General features: G+C 34.2%; 1 protein-coding gene across 1 annotated transcript; it reads left to right on the top strand.

Moving 5' to 3' along the window:
• Positions 1–4,308: 4,308 nt before the first annotated feature.
• Positions 4,309–11,471, top strand: LOC131856107 (uncharacterized). Its single transcript, XM_059207419.1, has 12 exons — positions 4,309–4,512; positions 4,671–4,871; positions 8,950–9,030; positions 9,141–9,229; positions 9,394–9,468; positions 9,614–9,675; positions 9,780–9,842; positions 9,944–10,159; positions 10,280–10,396; positions 10,586–10,651; positions 10,740–10,835; positions 11,022–11,471. Exons 2-12 carry the CDS (start codon positions 4,749–4,751, stop codon positions 11,063–11,065), a joined length of 1,032 nt encoding a protein of 343 aa, XP_059063402.1. The 5' UTR covers positions 4,309–4,512; positions 4,671–4,748; the 3' UTR covers positions 11,066–11,471.
• The last annotated feature ends 2,626 nt before the right edge of the window (positions 11,472–14,097 follow it).

Here is a 14,097-nt window from a genome sequence, read left to right as displayed (position 1 = left end):
TGATATCTAAAAATATATGTAAAATAGACTGTAACTCTAATATATATGATATGAATAAACTATCATGAGCATACCCATGACAAACTATTAAAAAACATCAATACAATATAGTTAAATCTATGAACAATAAAGGTCACGTGTGATATTTGAGTGAGATTGTCCTCCAACAAAAGGGTGGCATCCTCCAATATTTGATACATCTATAAGTTTTCATCCTCAATTCCATACACTTGAGCTACATAAGTGCTTCAAATAGATTTTGAAGTGAACTTGGTTAAGTGGAGATGATGCCCCTTGAAAGGATGCATTCACCCCTCTATTCTTGTCATAATAATAATGGGTCAACCATAATGCAAATCAATAACTCTAAATTAAAAAAATGGTTATGGGTGGGAAAAATTCCCATTTTTGAAAGTTATGGTTCCAAAATTTACTATTAATAATATTATAACATGTGTTGGGGTGTTGTGGGGAGAACACAAATAAAGGCAATAATATTGAGGATCAAGGGTTGAAGATAACACAACTTATACCATAGGTTTGGAAGTCTAATAAATGGAAAGGAAGAGAAAAAGAAGGATAGAAGCCATAATATGATGGAGAATTTTTTAAAGTTTGATGGGGACCAATAAAATGTTGGAACTAGGATAAGAAAGTATGCCTAGATGGGGAATTCTGAAACTTCAAATATTGATAAACACTTAGAAGATTGAGTATGCTTTCTGATTTGAATTTGAATGAGAATTTAGGCTACAATACCTGGTCTTACGAACTTGTAATATTGTGGAATGCAAATGGACAATATGGAAATCTCATGAAAAAAGATGTTTGCCTCAAAAAAGTCACCTTGGTTTGATTTCAAATAAAATATATACATTTGTAAAAACTTGAACAATCATCAGAAGCCAAAATTAATAGTTGGATGTGAGACAAAAATTAACAAAACTGAAATTTCAGAAAAAAAAAAAAAAAAAGTATATTTGACTACTTGAACTTGGCAAGGTCATAAGTTTTTGGTCGATGGACAAAAAATTGAATCCGTTACATCATTAGAAAGATCTCAAAGAAATCTACTTTCATCCTAAAAATCAATGCCTTTGGCTATTAATTTTTACGAACCAATTGTTATAATTCATGATTGTTGAATTCCCACAAGCCCAGATAATCATCTGCAAGAATACCTGTTACATACAAAGGATAAATTGCGCAACAAATGAGAATATTGAAGACAATATCAAGAACTAAATGCTTGATTGAATATTGCTTGTATTGCTTGATTTACAATGAAGGACATGACATCCTTATAAAGAAATCTAATTCTAAAGATAGAAACCCTAAAATTCAATTAATAATTAATAGTGAATTAATTATTAATATAACTAAGGGATGCATGCATATTAAATAATTATTAAATGCCTAAAAAAGCTTCCTGAATTTATCTTAAGTGAAAAAAGAAAAGGTGACTTAATTAATTGAAAAATAAAAAATATCGATAAAATTGGATTTTGAATATTTTTCATCTCTACTTGTTTTGATAGCTCCTAACTGCTTCAAATCACCTTCAAATTCAAAGACTTTGAGGACCTTATAAGACACTAGGAGAAAGAAGAGGAAGAACACACACCCAAAATGGGCCATGGGAGATGTTGCGAATGAGAAATGAGAAATTTGGTCCATAACCTAGATTATTATAAATGAGGGGATATGATAGTTGGAATTGATAGATCTAGGGATACGAGTCGAAGGGCTAGCTATATGTGTAGTAGGTAAAGTTTGAACAACATGAGGGACATGCATGCCATGTGCATAAGCAAAAGGAGACATGCAGGATGGGTTGAAGCTCAAAGGAAAACTTGGAGGGGTAAGCAATGCATAAAACTATGATTTGAATTAGGGGTGGGGGACTCATACCACGAAGAAGATGGATAAAACTCAAAGATTAGGGAAACATGGTTCATTAAATGAGTAGTTTGTGTATCATGAATGATATAACCTATAGCCTTTTATTTCATCCATGCCACATGTTGTTTAGTTGGATGCATCTTGGTAACAACATCAATGATAAATGAAGTGAACTTCATCATCTATGGTAGCTAATTGATTTCACAAGGATTTCATTTTATCAACTCTCTCTTATTTCATTTGATTTCAACATATTTGATGAATATATTGATTATAATATCCCTCTTATTCATTAGAATCCAACATGTGATTATCATAATAATTGCAAGGATTTATGGTAGTCATGGTCATAGGATTAGAGTTTAACCTAACACTTTGATGAAAAGGATCTAATGGTCTTATTAGTATCTTAGACATGCAAAGATACACACAATGACTTGAAAAATAATACATACACATTATGACAAGTTCATAACAGAAAATGCTAGACAAACCAAAACAAGTCTATCCTAAAGGATATGTATGTATTATGTATGTGTGTGTGTGTGTGTGTGTGTGTGTGTGTGTGTGTGTGTGTGTGTGTGTGTGTGTGTGTGTGTGTGTGTGTGTGTGTGTGTGTGTGTGTGTGTGTGTGTGTGTGTGTGTGTATGCACATGTATATGCATGCATGTATGTATGTATGCATGTATGCATGCATGCATGTATGTATGTATGCATGTATGCATGCATGCATGTATGTATGTATGTATGTGTATATATGTATGTACGTATGTACGTACGTATGTATGTATGTATGTATGTACGTATGTATGTATGTACGTACGTATGTATGTATGTATGTGTATGTACGTATGCATATGTATGTGTATGTATGTGTATGTACATACATGTACATACACATACATACATACATACACATACATATGCATACATACATACACATACATATGCATACGTACATACACATACATATGCATACATACATACACATACATATGCATACATACATACACATATATATGCATGCATGTATGCATGTATGTATGTATGTATGTATGTATGTACGTATGTGTATATATGTATGTACGTATGTACATACGTACGTATGTATGTACGTATGTATGTATGTGTATGTATGTATGTATGTATGTATGCATATGTATGTGTATGTACGTACGTACGTACGTACGTATGTATGTATGTGTACATATGCATACATACATACATACATACATACGTACGTACGTACATACATACACATACATACATACATACATACATACATACGTACGTACGTACGTACATACATACACATACATATGCATACATACATACATACACATACATACATAGGGTAATAAAGTAAACCCTTTGTAAATGAATCAAAATATAAAACCTTAGATTCCTAAATGTATTCATAATTATAACTATAATTAAAGGCTTCAAAAATTAAGATTAAGAAACAATATTTTCGAGAAGGATTAAAGAGCTTACTTGTATTTGACATGTTAATGTAACCTTGGATTAGTTGAGACATTAAGATATCATGTTGTAAACTACAAACTAGCATTGGATCAATGATCAAGATCATGATTAGAAAGTTAGGATGCATTAGACTAGGCCACACTTGTGGTTTAGTCTTGAGACACTTTGCTCCTATGTTAGTCTATCCACTTTTGAATATCATTTTTAGATCTACAAGACCCATTTGTGTACACTCATACCTATGCTTAATAAATAGGTGGTTTTGAAACACACCTTTAAGGGCCTACTATAGATGGAGTTCAAAGACCATTAACTTTATTGCTAATAATTAACTTTGTATCCAATGAAGTAAGATTGAATACACACTAAAAAAATATATTGACACTGTCGTTGATGCACTTAAGATTGACATAAGATTAAGACTATCATTAATGTTCTAAACATGGATGAAAGATGCTAATATTTGATAATTGTTCGATGATTAAAATCTTAGAATGATGTTTTTAAATACATGTTCTAGACATACAACTAAGACCTTTAGTACACAAGCCCACATATAATAATTTGACTTGGGAGAGCTAAAGATTTAAGATTTCAAACTAAAAGATCAGATCATACAAACAATATAATCTAAAAACAAAACCCTACATATTTAAAACAACTCTATTTTATAAATAATAAATATAATATAATAAAATATATTTATAATTAAAATCAGCTGAGTAATTTTTTAATAAATTTAAACTCAAAATATAAAATATACACTTCTGTAATTTACATTATCCAATTCCCTCATAATCCCTAGTTTAGCTAAGGTCGACCCAAAACCGAAAGCCATGGGTGCTTTAGGATTTCACAATAGTGTGTAATTACGCGTGGATTTCATATTTGGAAAGGTCCCACTATAAGAGGGGCCCTAACCACACATCCTGGAAGCGGAGGTTGCTTGCATGAGAGGAGTAGTCGGTTTTACGAGCAGCTGCAGCTTTCCCTTCAATTGCTTCTCTCACTCTTAAAAAAATAAAGCAAACCCCACAATCAAAATCTACCAATCCAATCAAGCAAGCAGCTAAGAGCAAACAACTCGATCGAGACTTCTGCATCGGAACAAAAAACCGCAATCCGGTAGGTTTCTCAGTATTTCTCCTAAGTTCTTTGTGTCTGCCTTCAAAATCCAATGGATCTCGAGGCGGGTAGTTTTCTTAGTTGGTTTTTTCAGGTGGGTGTTATGGATTCGTTTGGTTTCATGGTTGTTTAAACTGGGTTGGTATTCCTTTTTGCAGTATTTGATCCGCTGAAGCTGTGGAGCTTGGGGTAGGGTTTAGGGTTTATCTGGAAGCAGAAGTGGAAGCTTTGGAACCATGGACAGATATCACAGAGTGGAGAAGCCTCGCCCCGATGTCCCCATTATGGATAACGAGATTCGTATAACTACCCAGGGGATGCCTAGGAACTATATTACATATGCAACAACTCTACTCAGAGTATGTACTGGGACCTTACTTTTGCTTTATGCTAGGTTATTTGTGGATTTATCATTGTTATGACTTGTCGTTTGTTACAACCAGGATTAGATAGATCATTGTGATTGAAGAATATGCTTTGTTGGTTTAGTTTTGGGTTCTTGTCCGGTCTACTGAAGATAGTTATTGTATTTGTTCCTATTTAATTTGTTGAGCCTGAGTAACTGACTTTTGAAGAAAGGTCATAATGCTCTCGGCTATGTTTCATATGCATTGTGCAGTCCCCTGGTCACGGGTTACATTCCAGTGAAGTATGTGTTTAATGAGAGTTATTTATGGATCGCTTTGGTTGTTGTGATACCACTATTGACTTTTATCGGTCTTCTCTCAGAATAGAGAACCCTGGGAACACTGTATGCTGTTTTTTGAATGGTGCATAAAGTTGTATTCGGGAAGCTTCCCTAATCATTACTGTATGTGTATTGGAAATTTACGTTAGATATCTATATTGCCATTTTGCTACATGCTACTGTTCAATTCATATATTCGCATTGTTTTCTTTGTGGGATTTTGCAATGTGGGTCACTCTGCATTTCTCTAATATCTGCAGTCAGTTTCGTAGATTTTTTGTTGTGTAGCAATCATCTGAATGCAAGCTCTGTACCATCTTTTAATTTAGGCAAGGGCTTTGTCTGGGAAGTTTTCTCAAATATGACCTCATTTGTATTGAAATTGTGTTTTGGACGATTATGAGCACATCGTTCTACTGACCACAATTTAATTTGATTGTTCCATTGCATTTTTTGTGGGTAAGTGCTGTCTTTGAAATTGGGTACAAGGCTGTATTCCTATTGTAGTTGCATGTTAAACGTCTTGTATAATATTTTGCTCTTGGTCGCAACTTAAATTTATCTTTTCATTTCTTTTTTGTGGGTTGCGCCATGGTAAATTTATTAGATCTTTGCTCTTAAGTAGATGATGCAATGTGAATTGTCCACAGTGCTTGGGCGTGGGAACATCAATATCAGTAATCATTCTTGTCCTAAGTGCATTGCATTTTGTAGATTTTGTCTTAGAGGATAGAACTCTCAATGTCAATCGGATTAACATTGTGAGTAACCAAGGCTATGTGACTCTTCACATTGTTGTGATATTTGCATCGGATTATGTAGATTTTCTTATAGAGGAGAGGACCTTCACATTGTTGTGATATTTGCATTGGATTATGTAGATTTTCTTATAGAGGAGAGGACACTTCATTGTGAGGTGGAATAAGTTTTAACTGAAATTCTAAATTAGTACTAAAATAGACTGAACTATGATGATACTAATTAAAATCAGAAACCTGTAATATTAACGATTATCCTTCACATAGGGTTTTTACATATAACTAGGGTTAACTCCTTTACACAGTATTTCCCAATATAACTAAGGGTAATCTCTACAGGCTTCTTTGGTAAGAATCCTATAAAACGCAATGCACAACAGATTGTGATTAGAGGTTACTATTATATTCAGCAAGAAACTCATTCCAAATGCCACATGCTAATGATCCTGATATATGGTACCATACCAAGATGTAACATCTAATATCATCTACTAACCTTTTCCAGCAAATTATAATATGTATATGGGTACACAACGGTATATCTTAGGAACAAAGACAAGAAAGACCGCATATCTTAGGAACAAAGACACAAATGAACATTGGAAGTTTGGCTGATCATGACATTATCCATGATATTGTTGGTCCTATAGGTCAGACTTAGATTTGATCTTTCCATTCCTTCTTTATAGGATATATAATGCAGAATGCCTAAGTCCTTCCTGGCTGTCCCTTTAATTCACTGGTTATCAAGTTGAGATTGTGGTGCATGACATTTGGTTTTAAATATAATGCCATAAAACACAGGCAATTGATTCATGCCTGCTAAATTTGGGATTTGATATAGGATCCCATATTAATATCAGTATTTGTATGGTGTGTGGTGAGATGCATATTCCATCTTAAGCCTGGGTACATCAGTATTTGTTGATTTAGAGATCGGAGTGGTGGAATCCAGTGTTTTATCGATTCAATGATTAATAAAGTGTTTCTCCAAGTTTCCTTTCATGTTTTGAACAAAATGTAAAAAGATTAAATAGACAATTGAAAACTTAGGTGATAACTGATAATTCAATGTCAATTGTCAAATCTTAAATGTTAAAAGATAAGTCAAAATGGTTTATATTATAGTAGTTTTGCTTGGAACAAAATGTATAATAAAATAGAATTTGAGAACACAGCTGATAATTTTGAGAAATCAACATCAATTGTTATATCCTAAATGCTAAAGATAAATCAAAATGGTTTATATCACATTAGCATTTCTTGGATTTGGGTGTGACTTGGCAAACCAAAAGTATGATGGAATTCAGTTTTTTGGGATTTAAATGTAAAAAATTCAGGAAAATTGTTTTTTTTTATCGGACACAACACTAAACAATTTTTAATTTTTGTTGTTTAAAACCAGAGCTGGGGTGTGTGCCCAGTGGGGTCACGTGGGCAGTGCCCTGGATGTGACCCCTATTGTGATACAAGGTGAGGCTGAGGGGCAAAGCCTCTCTTGCTAAGCCCAAATGAAGACCTTCAAGGCCACAGAAGCCCTCATGATGCATGCCATTTTTGGGTGTGAATGTGTAGCCCCATAAAAGGTTAGGGTTTCGATTTTTCTTATAAAATTTTAATTGGTTTTGTATAGTGGGATGTCCTAACTTCCTCTGGGCATCACAAGGATGCTGGGGATGACAGGTCATCTTTAAAACCTTTCAGCAGAAGTGTCCCCATCCTGGTGATGTTTCCCCAGAATTTTGACAGATTGGGGATGGTGAGGGGACATCGCTTAACAGGGACTGGGTAAAAGCCCCAGTTCTCTGGTTTAAGCACTATTGACTGATTTAAATGAACTTTTTACTGTTTGATGCTTTTGCATCTATGAAACAGTGCAGTGCCAACTGATCAAAACATGAAATTTATGTTAAATAATACATGCATATTGGCATTTAAGTTCATGTTTTGATGTAAAATGTAATACAATAATATAAAGAAAATAATTTTCTGCAAAACAAAGATCAATAGGTGAATACGGAGTAGGAGAGGTCAGATACATCAAGTATATCTGCTCCAGTGAAGACCTTCAAGGCCACGGAAGCCCTCATGATGCATGCCATTTTTGGGTGTGAATGTGTAGCCCCACAAAAGGTTAGGGTTTCAATTTTTATTAATAAATTTTAATTGGTTTTGTATAGTGGGATGTCCTAACTTCCTCTGGGCATCACAAGGATGCTGGGAATGACAGGTCATCTTTAAAACCTTTCAGCAGAAGTGTCCCCATACTGGTGATGTTTCCCCAGAATTTTGACAGATTGGGGATGGTGAGGGGACATTGCTTAACAGGGAAATGTGGGTAAAAGCCCCAGTTCTCTGGTTTAAGCACTATTGACTGATTTAAATGAACTTTTTACTGTTTGATGCTTTTGCATCTACGAAACAGTGCAGTGCCAACTGATCAAAACATGAAATTTATGTTAAATAATACATGCATATTGGCATTTAAGTTCATGTTTTGATGTAAAATGTAATACAATAATATAAAGAAAATAATTTGCTGCAAAACAAAGCTCAATAGGTGAATACGGAGTAGGAGGGGTCAGATACATCAAGTATATCTGCTCCAGTTGCTAGAGAGTATGGTTTTAACATTTTGATTTCTGGTATTGTAATGTTGCTTCTCTAGACTGGAAATAACGTTTTTCATGTTTGTGAAAGTAGAAGAATCCTGTATCTCATTTTCAAATTTAGAACTTTGTACGTGAAGGAAAAAGAGCTGGAAACAGCAATTGCAATTTTTCTTAAACTCAAATGTTCCAGTTTCCAATATTTTTGGCCTGGGATATTTTGCAAGTTTAAGAGAAATGCCTTTGATTAATGTGGATGTGATTATGCTCTATGGGGGATCTGGACCCTTGTTCCCCCCACTTCTCCTAGCATGATAGTTCTTATTTTCAATCTGGGCAATCTTATGGAAAGAAGTAATTGAATTTATGGTTTTCCATGCAGGAGAGAGGCGCATCTGAAGTTGTTTTGAAGGCAATGGGAAAAGCAATTAGTAAGACAGTAACAATTGCAGAAATTATAAAGGTATTGTAATATGTCCTTTTAATTTTCTAGCTATTTGTTCAGTTATTACAGATTAGCCTATAATCCGGATGTGTTTTTGAGTTTGCATGTTTGTGTGTCATACACTGCAGAGGAGGATTCCCAATCTTCACCAGAACACAACGATTAGCTCTGCTCCTATAACATATATGTGGGAACCTCTTGAAGAAGGTCTTTTACCGTAAGTCTTTCTAGAAAGTCTATTATTTCTGATCTCAAGTAATTGAGGACAATGAATTTCGTTTGTTCTATTTTAGTTCTAAGAAACTTGCGGCTTAACAATGAATTCCGTTTGTTCCATTCTAGTTCTAAGAAACTTGCGGCTTAATAGCTTTTTTCTTTCAGGTTGGAAACAACAAGGCATGTATCCATGATAACAATCACTTTGTCCACAATACAACTTGACACATCATCTGCAGGGTAAGCTTGATGCTATCCTCTCTTCCCCCAGAAGTATTTGTTTCTTTTTTCTGTACAAGAGGTACTTTTAGCATATGGTTGTTTGGATCCATTACGAAAATTCATTGTGCTTTTAATCTAAATTTAGTATGCAAACTTGTTACAGTTATCAACCACCACTGCCGGCTGATCAAGTCAAGCCTCTACCTGAATACGAATACGAGGGAGGTGAGTTTTCTTGTAATGAATTTATTTCGTTCTTATGAGGTATCTATATTTTCAACAACTTTGTTTATGTTCAACATAACTTACTTAGTAATTGATTTTCTTAGAGGATTCTCTTCAAGATGTGAAAGGCAAAGGTCGTGCACGTGGGAGGGGGACTGGCAGAGGAGGTATAGTATTCATGTTTTAATGTGAAGCTACCATTAACATTATATATTGTTAGCCTTGATTTTAAATGGCTGTATAGTTAATGTGGTTGACTTTGCTATAGGAAATGCTGCCTCCGGAAACTATCAGAATGGTGACACTGGAGCCTATCATGAGTCTCCAGATAATGGATGGAATCAAGGCCGTGGACGTTTTCGTGGCCGTGGTAGAGGTCGAAGTTTCCCTGGTCGTGGTAGAGGCTTTTATGGTGGTGCAGTGCAAGATAATAACTATAATGATTTTGGCATGGGTGGTGGCGATCTCCCCCCTCGAGGTCAAGGTATTTACCATTCTCTCTCTATATATTTGCCAGGAGGAGTCTTCTTCACTCTATACTGATGAATAGATTTCAATGCTCTTTTACCCAAAATAATGTATGCTTTTTGTTGTTGGATGCCAGGACGTGGTAGGGGCAGATCCAGTGGCAATGCACAATATGGCAATGGACAATATGGCAATGGTAATTTTAATGACAATGGTATGGGCACTATGGACTTCGCTCCACGAGGCAGGGGAGGTAATTTCTTTTCTTTTTTGCAACCTCTGTTTGTTGGTGCAGTTTACAACAGTCTATTCCTTTTACAAAATGGGCAGCAAAGTAATTTTATGAGGTTCATGGCTTGATATGGACTGAATATTTTTTCCATCTATTTGTTGTCCTTCACTTTTTAAATAACACTTTTTGACTTGCCTATTACCATGTCAGGCCGTGGCAGGGGCAGGTTTGGTGATGATGGTAATTATAATGACAATAGCTTTCGTAGAGGCCAAGGTGCATTTTTTTTCAGTTTCAATTGTATTTGTGAATTTGAATTGATTATTTTGTTAAGAACTTCTAATTAAGATTTTTAACGTGGCAGGTCGTGGTCGAGGTAGATTTGGTGGTAATGCTCAAGACGGTGGTTATTATAACGACTATGGGATGGCTGGAGGGGAAGTAGCTTCACGGGGCCGAGGTATATTATTTTTGTATCCGTTATAAGTTTATGGTTTTGGCAATGGTTAAAATTGTAATCTTCTGCTTTGTCTTAACTTCCTTTAGAAACACTGACAAAAACATTGAAATGGTTCTGCAGAAGTTTGTCTTGTTTTGTTTCTTGGTCTTGAAATTAACTTAGTTACTATTGTTTGTTGTCTTGTAGGGCGTGGCAGAGGCAGGGCACGAGGAAGGGGTGGCAGGAATTAATCCCCGTGGGCAGACCGAATGAACTATTTGCAAGGGAAAGTTGGATAATGTAGAACTGTGATTTTGATAGTTTGTGAATTTCTGCTGAAGGGGCAGGCAATTTCTTTTTTGCTGAAGCAGTTTCTACTGTAATGAGATTAAGGGACTGATGTACAAGCTTGAATGTGGATAGAATGTGGTTTTTAGGTTTCTTATATAAAGAGAAATGTTTGTATATCTTGCTCGTTTGTAGCACTGTCGGGCCTCTGTGTCAAATTAAGCAAGGTATATATATTTTTTCATTTCCGACTCTTCATTGTTGAAGTGGGTGTCCACCATATGGAAAAAATTTCTAAGTTGTAATTTTTTTTGCTATAACAGAGCATTAGGGCGGCAAAATATATTTGACACATTACCATTTGATTTACAGTGTAATTGTAATTATAGGATCTAATTAATCATTGTAGTTGACAATTATTTCTTTAGGAGGAAGGACGAGTTGTAGATATGTTAACGAATTATTCCTATAAACATTAACAGAAGGGATTCAGAGGCACATGAGATTTACATTCTTGTGCTATTCATGCTATCTCGACTTAATTTCTTTAAACATTCTTTTTTTTGATCGGTATATCTTAAAATAGCCTTACCAATCTGGAGTAAATATGATTTTTCCGAGGCATGTTAAGTTCGCTACTAAATCATTTTGTTAATTTATTTACTTAATTTTTTATTTAGTTTGATTAGAAGCTATATATATTAGTGTCATAATAGCTATGTTATTTGTACGTATAAATATATACAAGAGTGTATATAAACATGTGGATAATCTTTATGTTTTTGATTAATAAAGCTGCGTTAATTAGGGTGTTGATAAGTTCGCTATTAAATCATTTTGTTAATTTATTTAGTTAATTTTTTATTTAGTTTGATGAAGCTATATATATTAGTGTCATAATAGCTATGTTATTTGTACATATAAATATATACAAGAGTGTATATAAACATGTGGATAATCTTTATGTTTTTGATTAATAAAGCTGCGTTAATTAGGGTGTTGATCCTTAACATAGCCAAGACTATCAAATTTACAAAAACAGTAGGCAAGGGTGTTGACCCTTAAAACACATGGTCCAAATGCAGTAAAAGAAACAACAAAACAGGGATAAGTGAAAAAGCCTATCAAACTTGCAACAACCCAAAAACTAGCTCAAATATGGGGAGAATCATTCGAGCCAAGGCAATTTGGGGGGTTGGGGGGTGGGGTGGAGATTTTCCCTTCCACCTGCAATGAGCAATATCTATCATTAAGACTATCAAAAGAAAGATAATCCCTATGTTATGAGTGTAATTAAGTACAAGATTATACACATCTATATAAGTTATGTATAATGATATTGTATTATCAAAGATAGCATATATGATTATATATCAATTATTTAAAATATTTGAAGGAAAAAACTTTCACACTTGTAGTTTAATTTACACAATTCAATAGAAAATGACGAGTTTTTAAAAAATAACAACTTTGAAAGAAAACCTAGATGAAGGCGAGAAAGGTGATTTCCTTGATGGAAGTTAGTGGAGGTTTAGGATTTTATTTGTAGCCTCAATGGTGCCAATGGATTTGGTTGTGGTTGAGGAAACCTATAAGCTTTTGTCGCAAGAGTGAGATTAGGTAAGTGATGACAATTTGTTCTCAATAGAAGATTTTAGAATGGGCATGGAAGAAATTGAAGATGGAATTTCCAAATATTAACTCGCCTAAAAGGAAAATGTGTTGCTCGTTCTTTGATAGGTTAATTAAAAGCTCTTTAAATCTTAGATGGACATAAACTTACATAAATGTTTTGTTAGTGCCTCATCTTTTTTGTCTATTAGATGGTGCATGGATGTGGTATGGATATGGTTGTATGGTTTTACCTTGGAATATTACACTATAAAGGATGTCCTCAAGATATTAGGCATGGTTGGTGAGGTAGGGAAAGTAGAAGTGAATATTCCACCAAAATGGTGTATCTAGGGTAGTAATTTAGAGGGATGGGAATCTACCTCTACCCAAATGTATGCTTAATGTTGTCTTATATTATTGGTTGATTATCTTGTGATTGTTTGATTATGGACAACTCTGTTTGAAAGTAGGTGTTATTTTCAAATGTATAAAATTGAAGTAAAAATGATGATGAAATGTTATGTTGCACATGCCTTGGCTATAGTTTTATGGACTAATCTATTGATGAGACTCGAGTGTGAATGAGGTAGAAGTGTCCTAGCCACCTGACAATGATTAGCATGATGGGAAACCAATGCACACACATGTTGTTGCATACATATTATATTTTGAATGACCTTAGTAAATGTTTATGTTAATATGAAAATGTAGTCTAATTTGAACGTTATGTTTTAAATGATGTTTATTGATATATAAATTTGTTTACATTGTGTTTGTTTTAAATGACTATATATATATATATATATAATTGTTATTTATATAAAAATCAAAAGTTGAAGGTGAGCCACATGGGCCGAAATTCATAAGTTAAACTTGAGCTCCAAAAGAAATGGAAGCACCAAGCATGCCTTAACAAAGGCACCAAAACCTCATTAAAAAAAGGAAGCAATCTTTTAAGGGAGATGCACAACGATAACATTTGATGGATATACACAGCGAAACCAATCTTTTTACCAAGTAAATCCACAAGGAATAGAGGCGCCACTTCAAACGCCAGATTGGGCATTTTGGTTCCACTAATCTGCGCTTTTACAATAGAGATTTTTAACATTCCTATTCCACTTACCAGTATGTATAACTTACTTGGGATTTCTTACCTAAGTCTTTAATTCGGGTGAAAATATGGTGTTTTTTTTAGTGAGTTTCTAGATCTATATATTGTTGCCTTGATGGCTTTTGACATACATATATATATATACACACACAATGTGTATATGTATCATATATATATAAATATAAATATGCTCACTATTTAGAAAAATACAGAAAGAATCTGTTGTTTGCATTCCTCGGCATGAAAAATATTGAAGTATTAGCATCT

The sequence above is a fragment of the Cryptomeria japonica genome, chromosome 6, assembly GCF_030272615.1.
Source record: "Cryptomeria japonica chromosome 6, Sugi_1.0, whole genome shotgun sequence".
NCBI lineage: Eukaryota > Viridiplantae > Streptophyta > Pinopsida > Cupressales > Cupressaceae > Cryptomeria > Cryptomeria japonica.
This window is presented reverse-complemented; position numbering and strand designations above follow the sequence as displayed.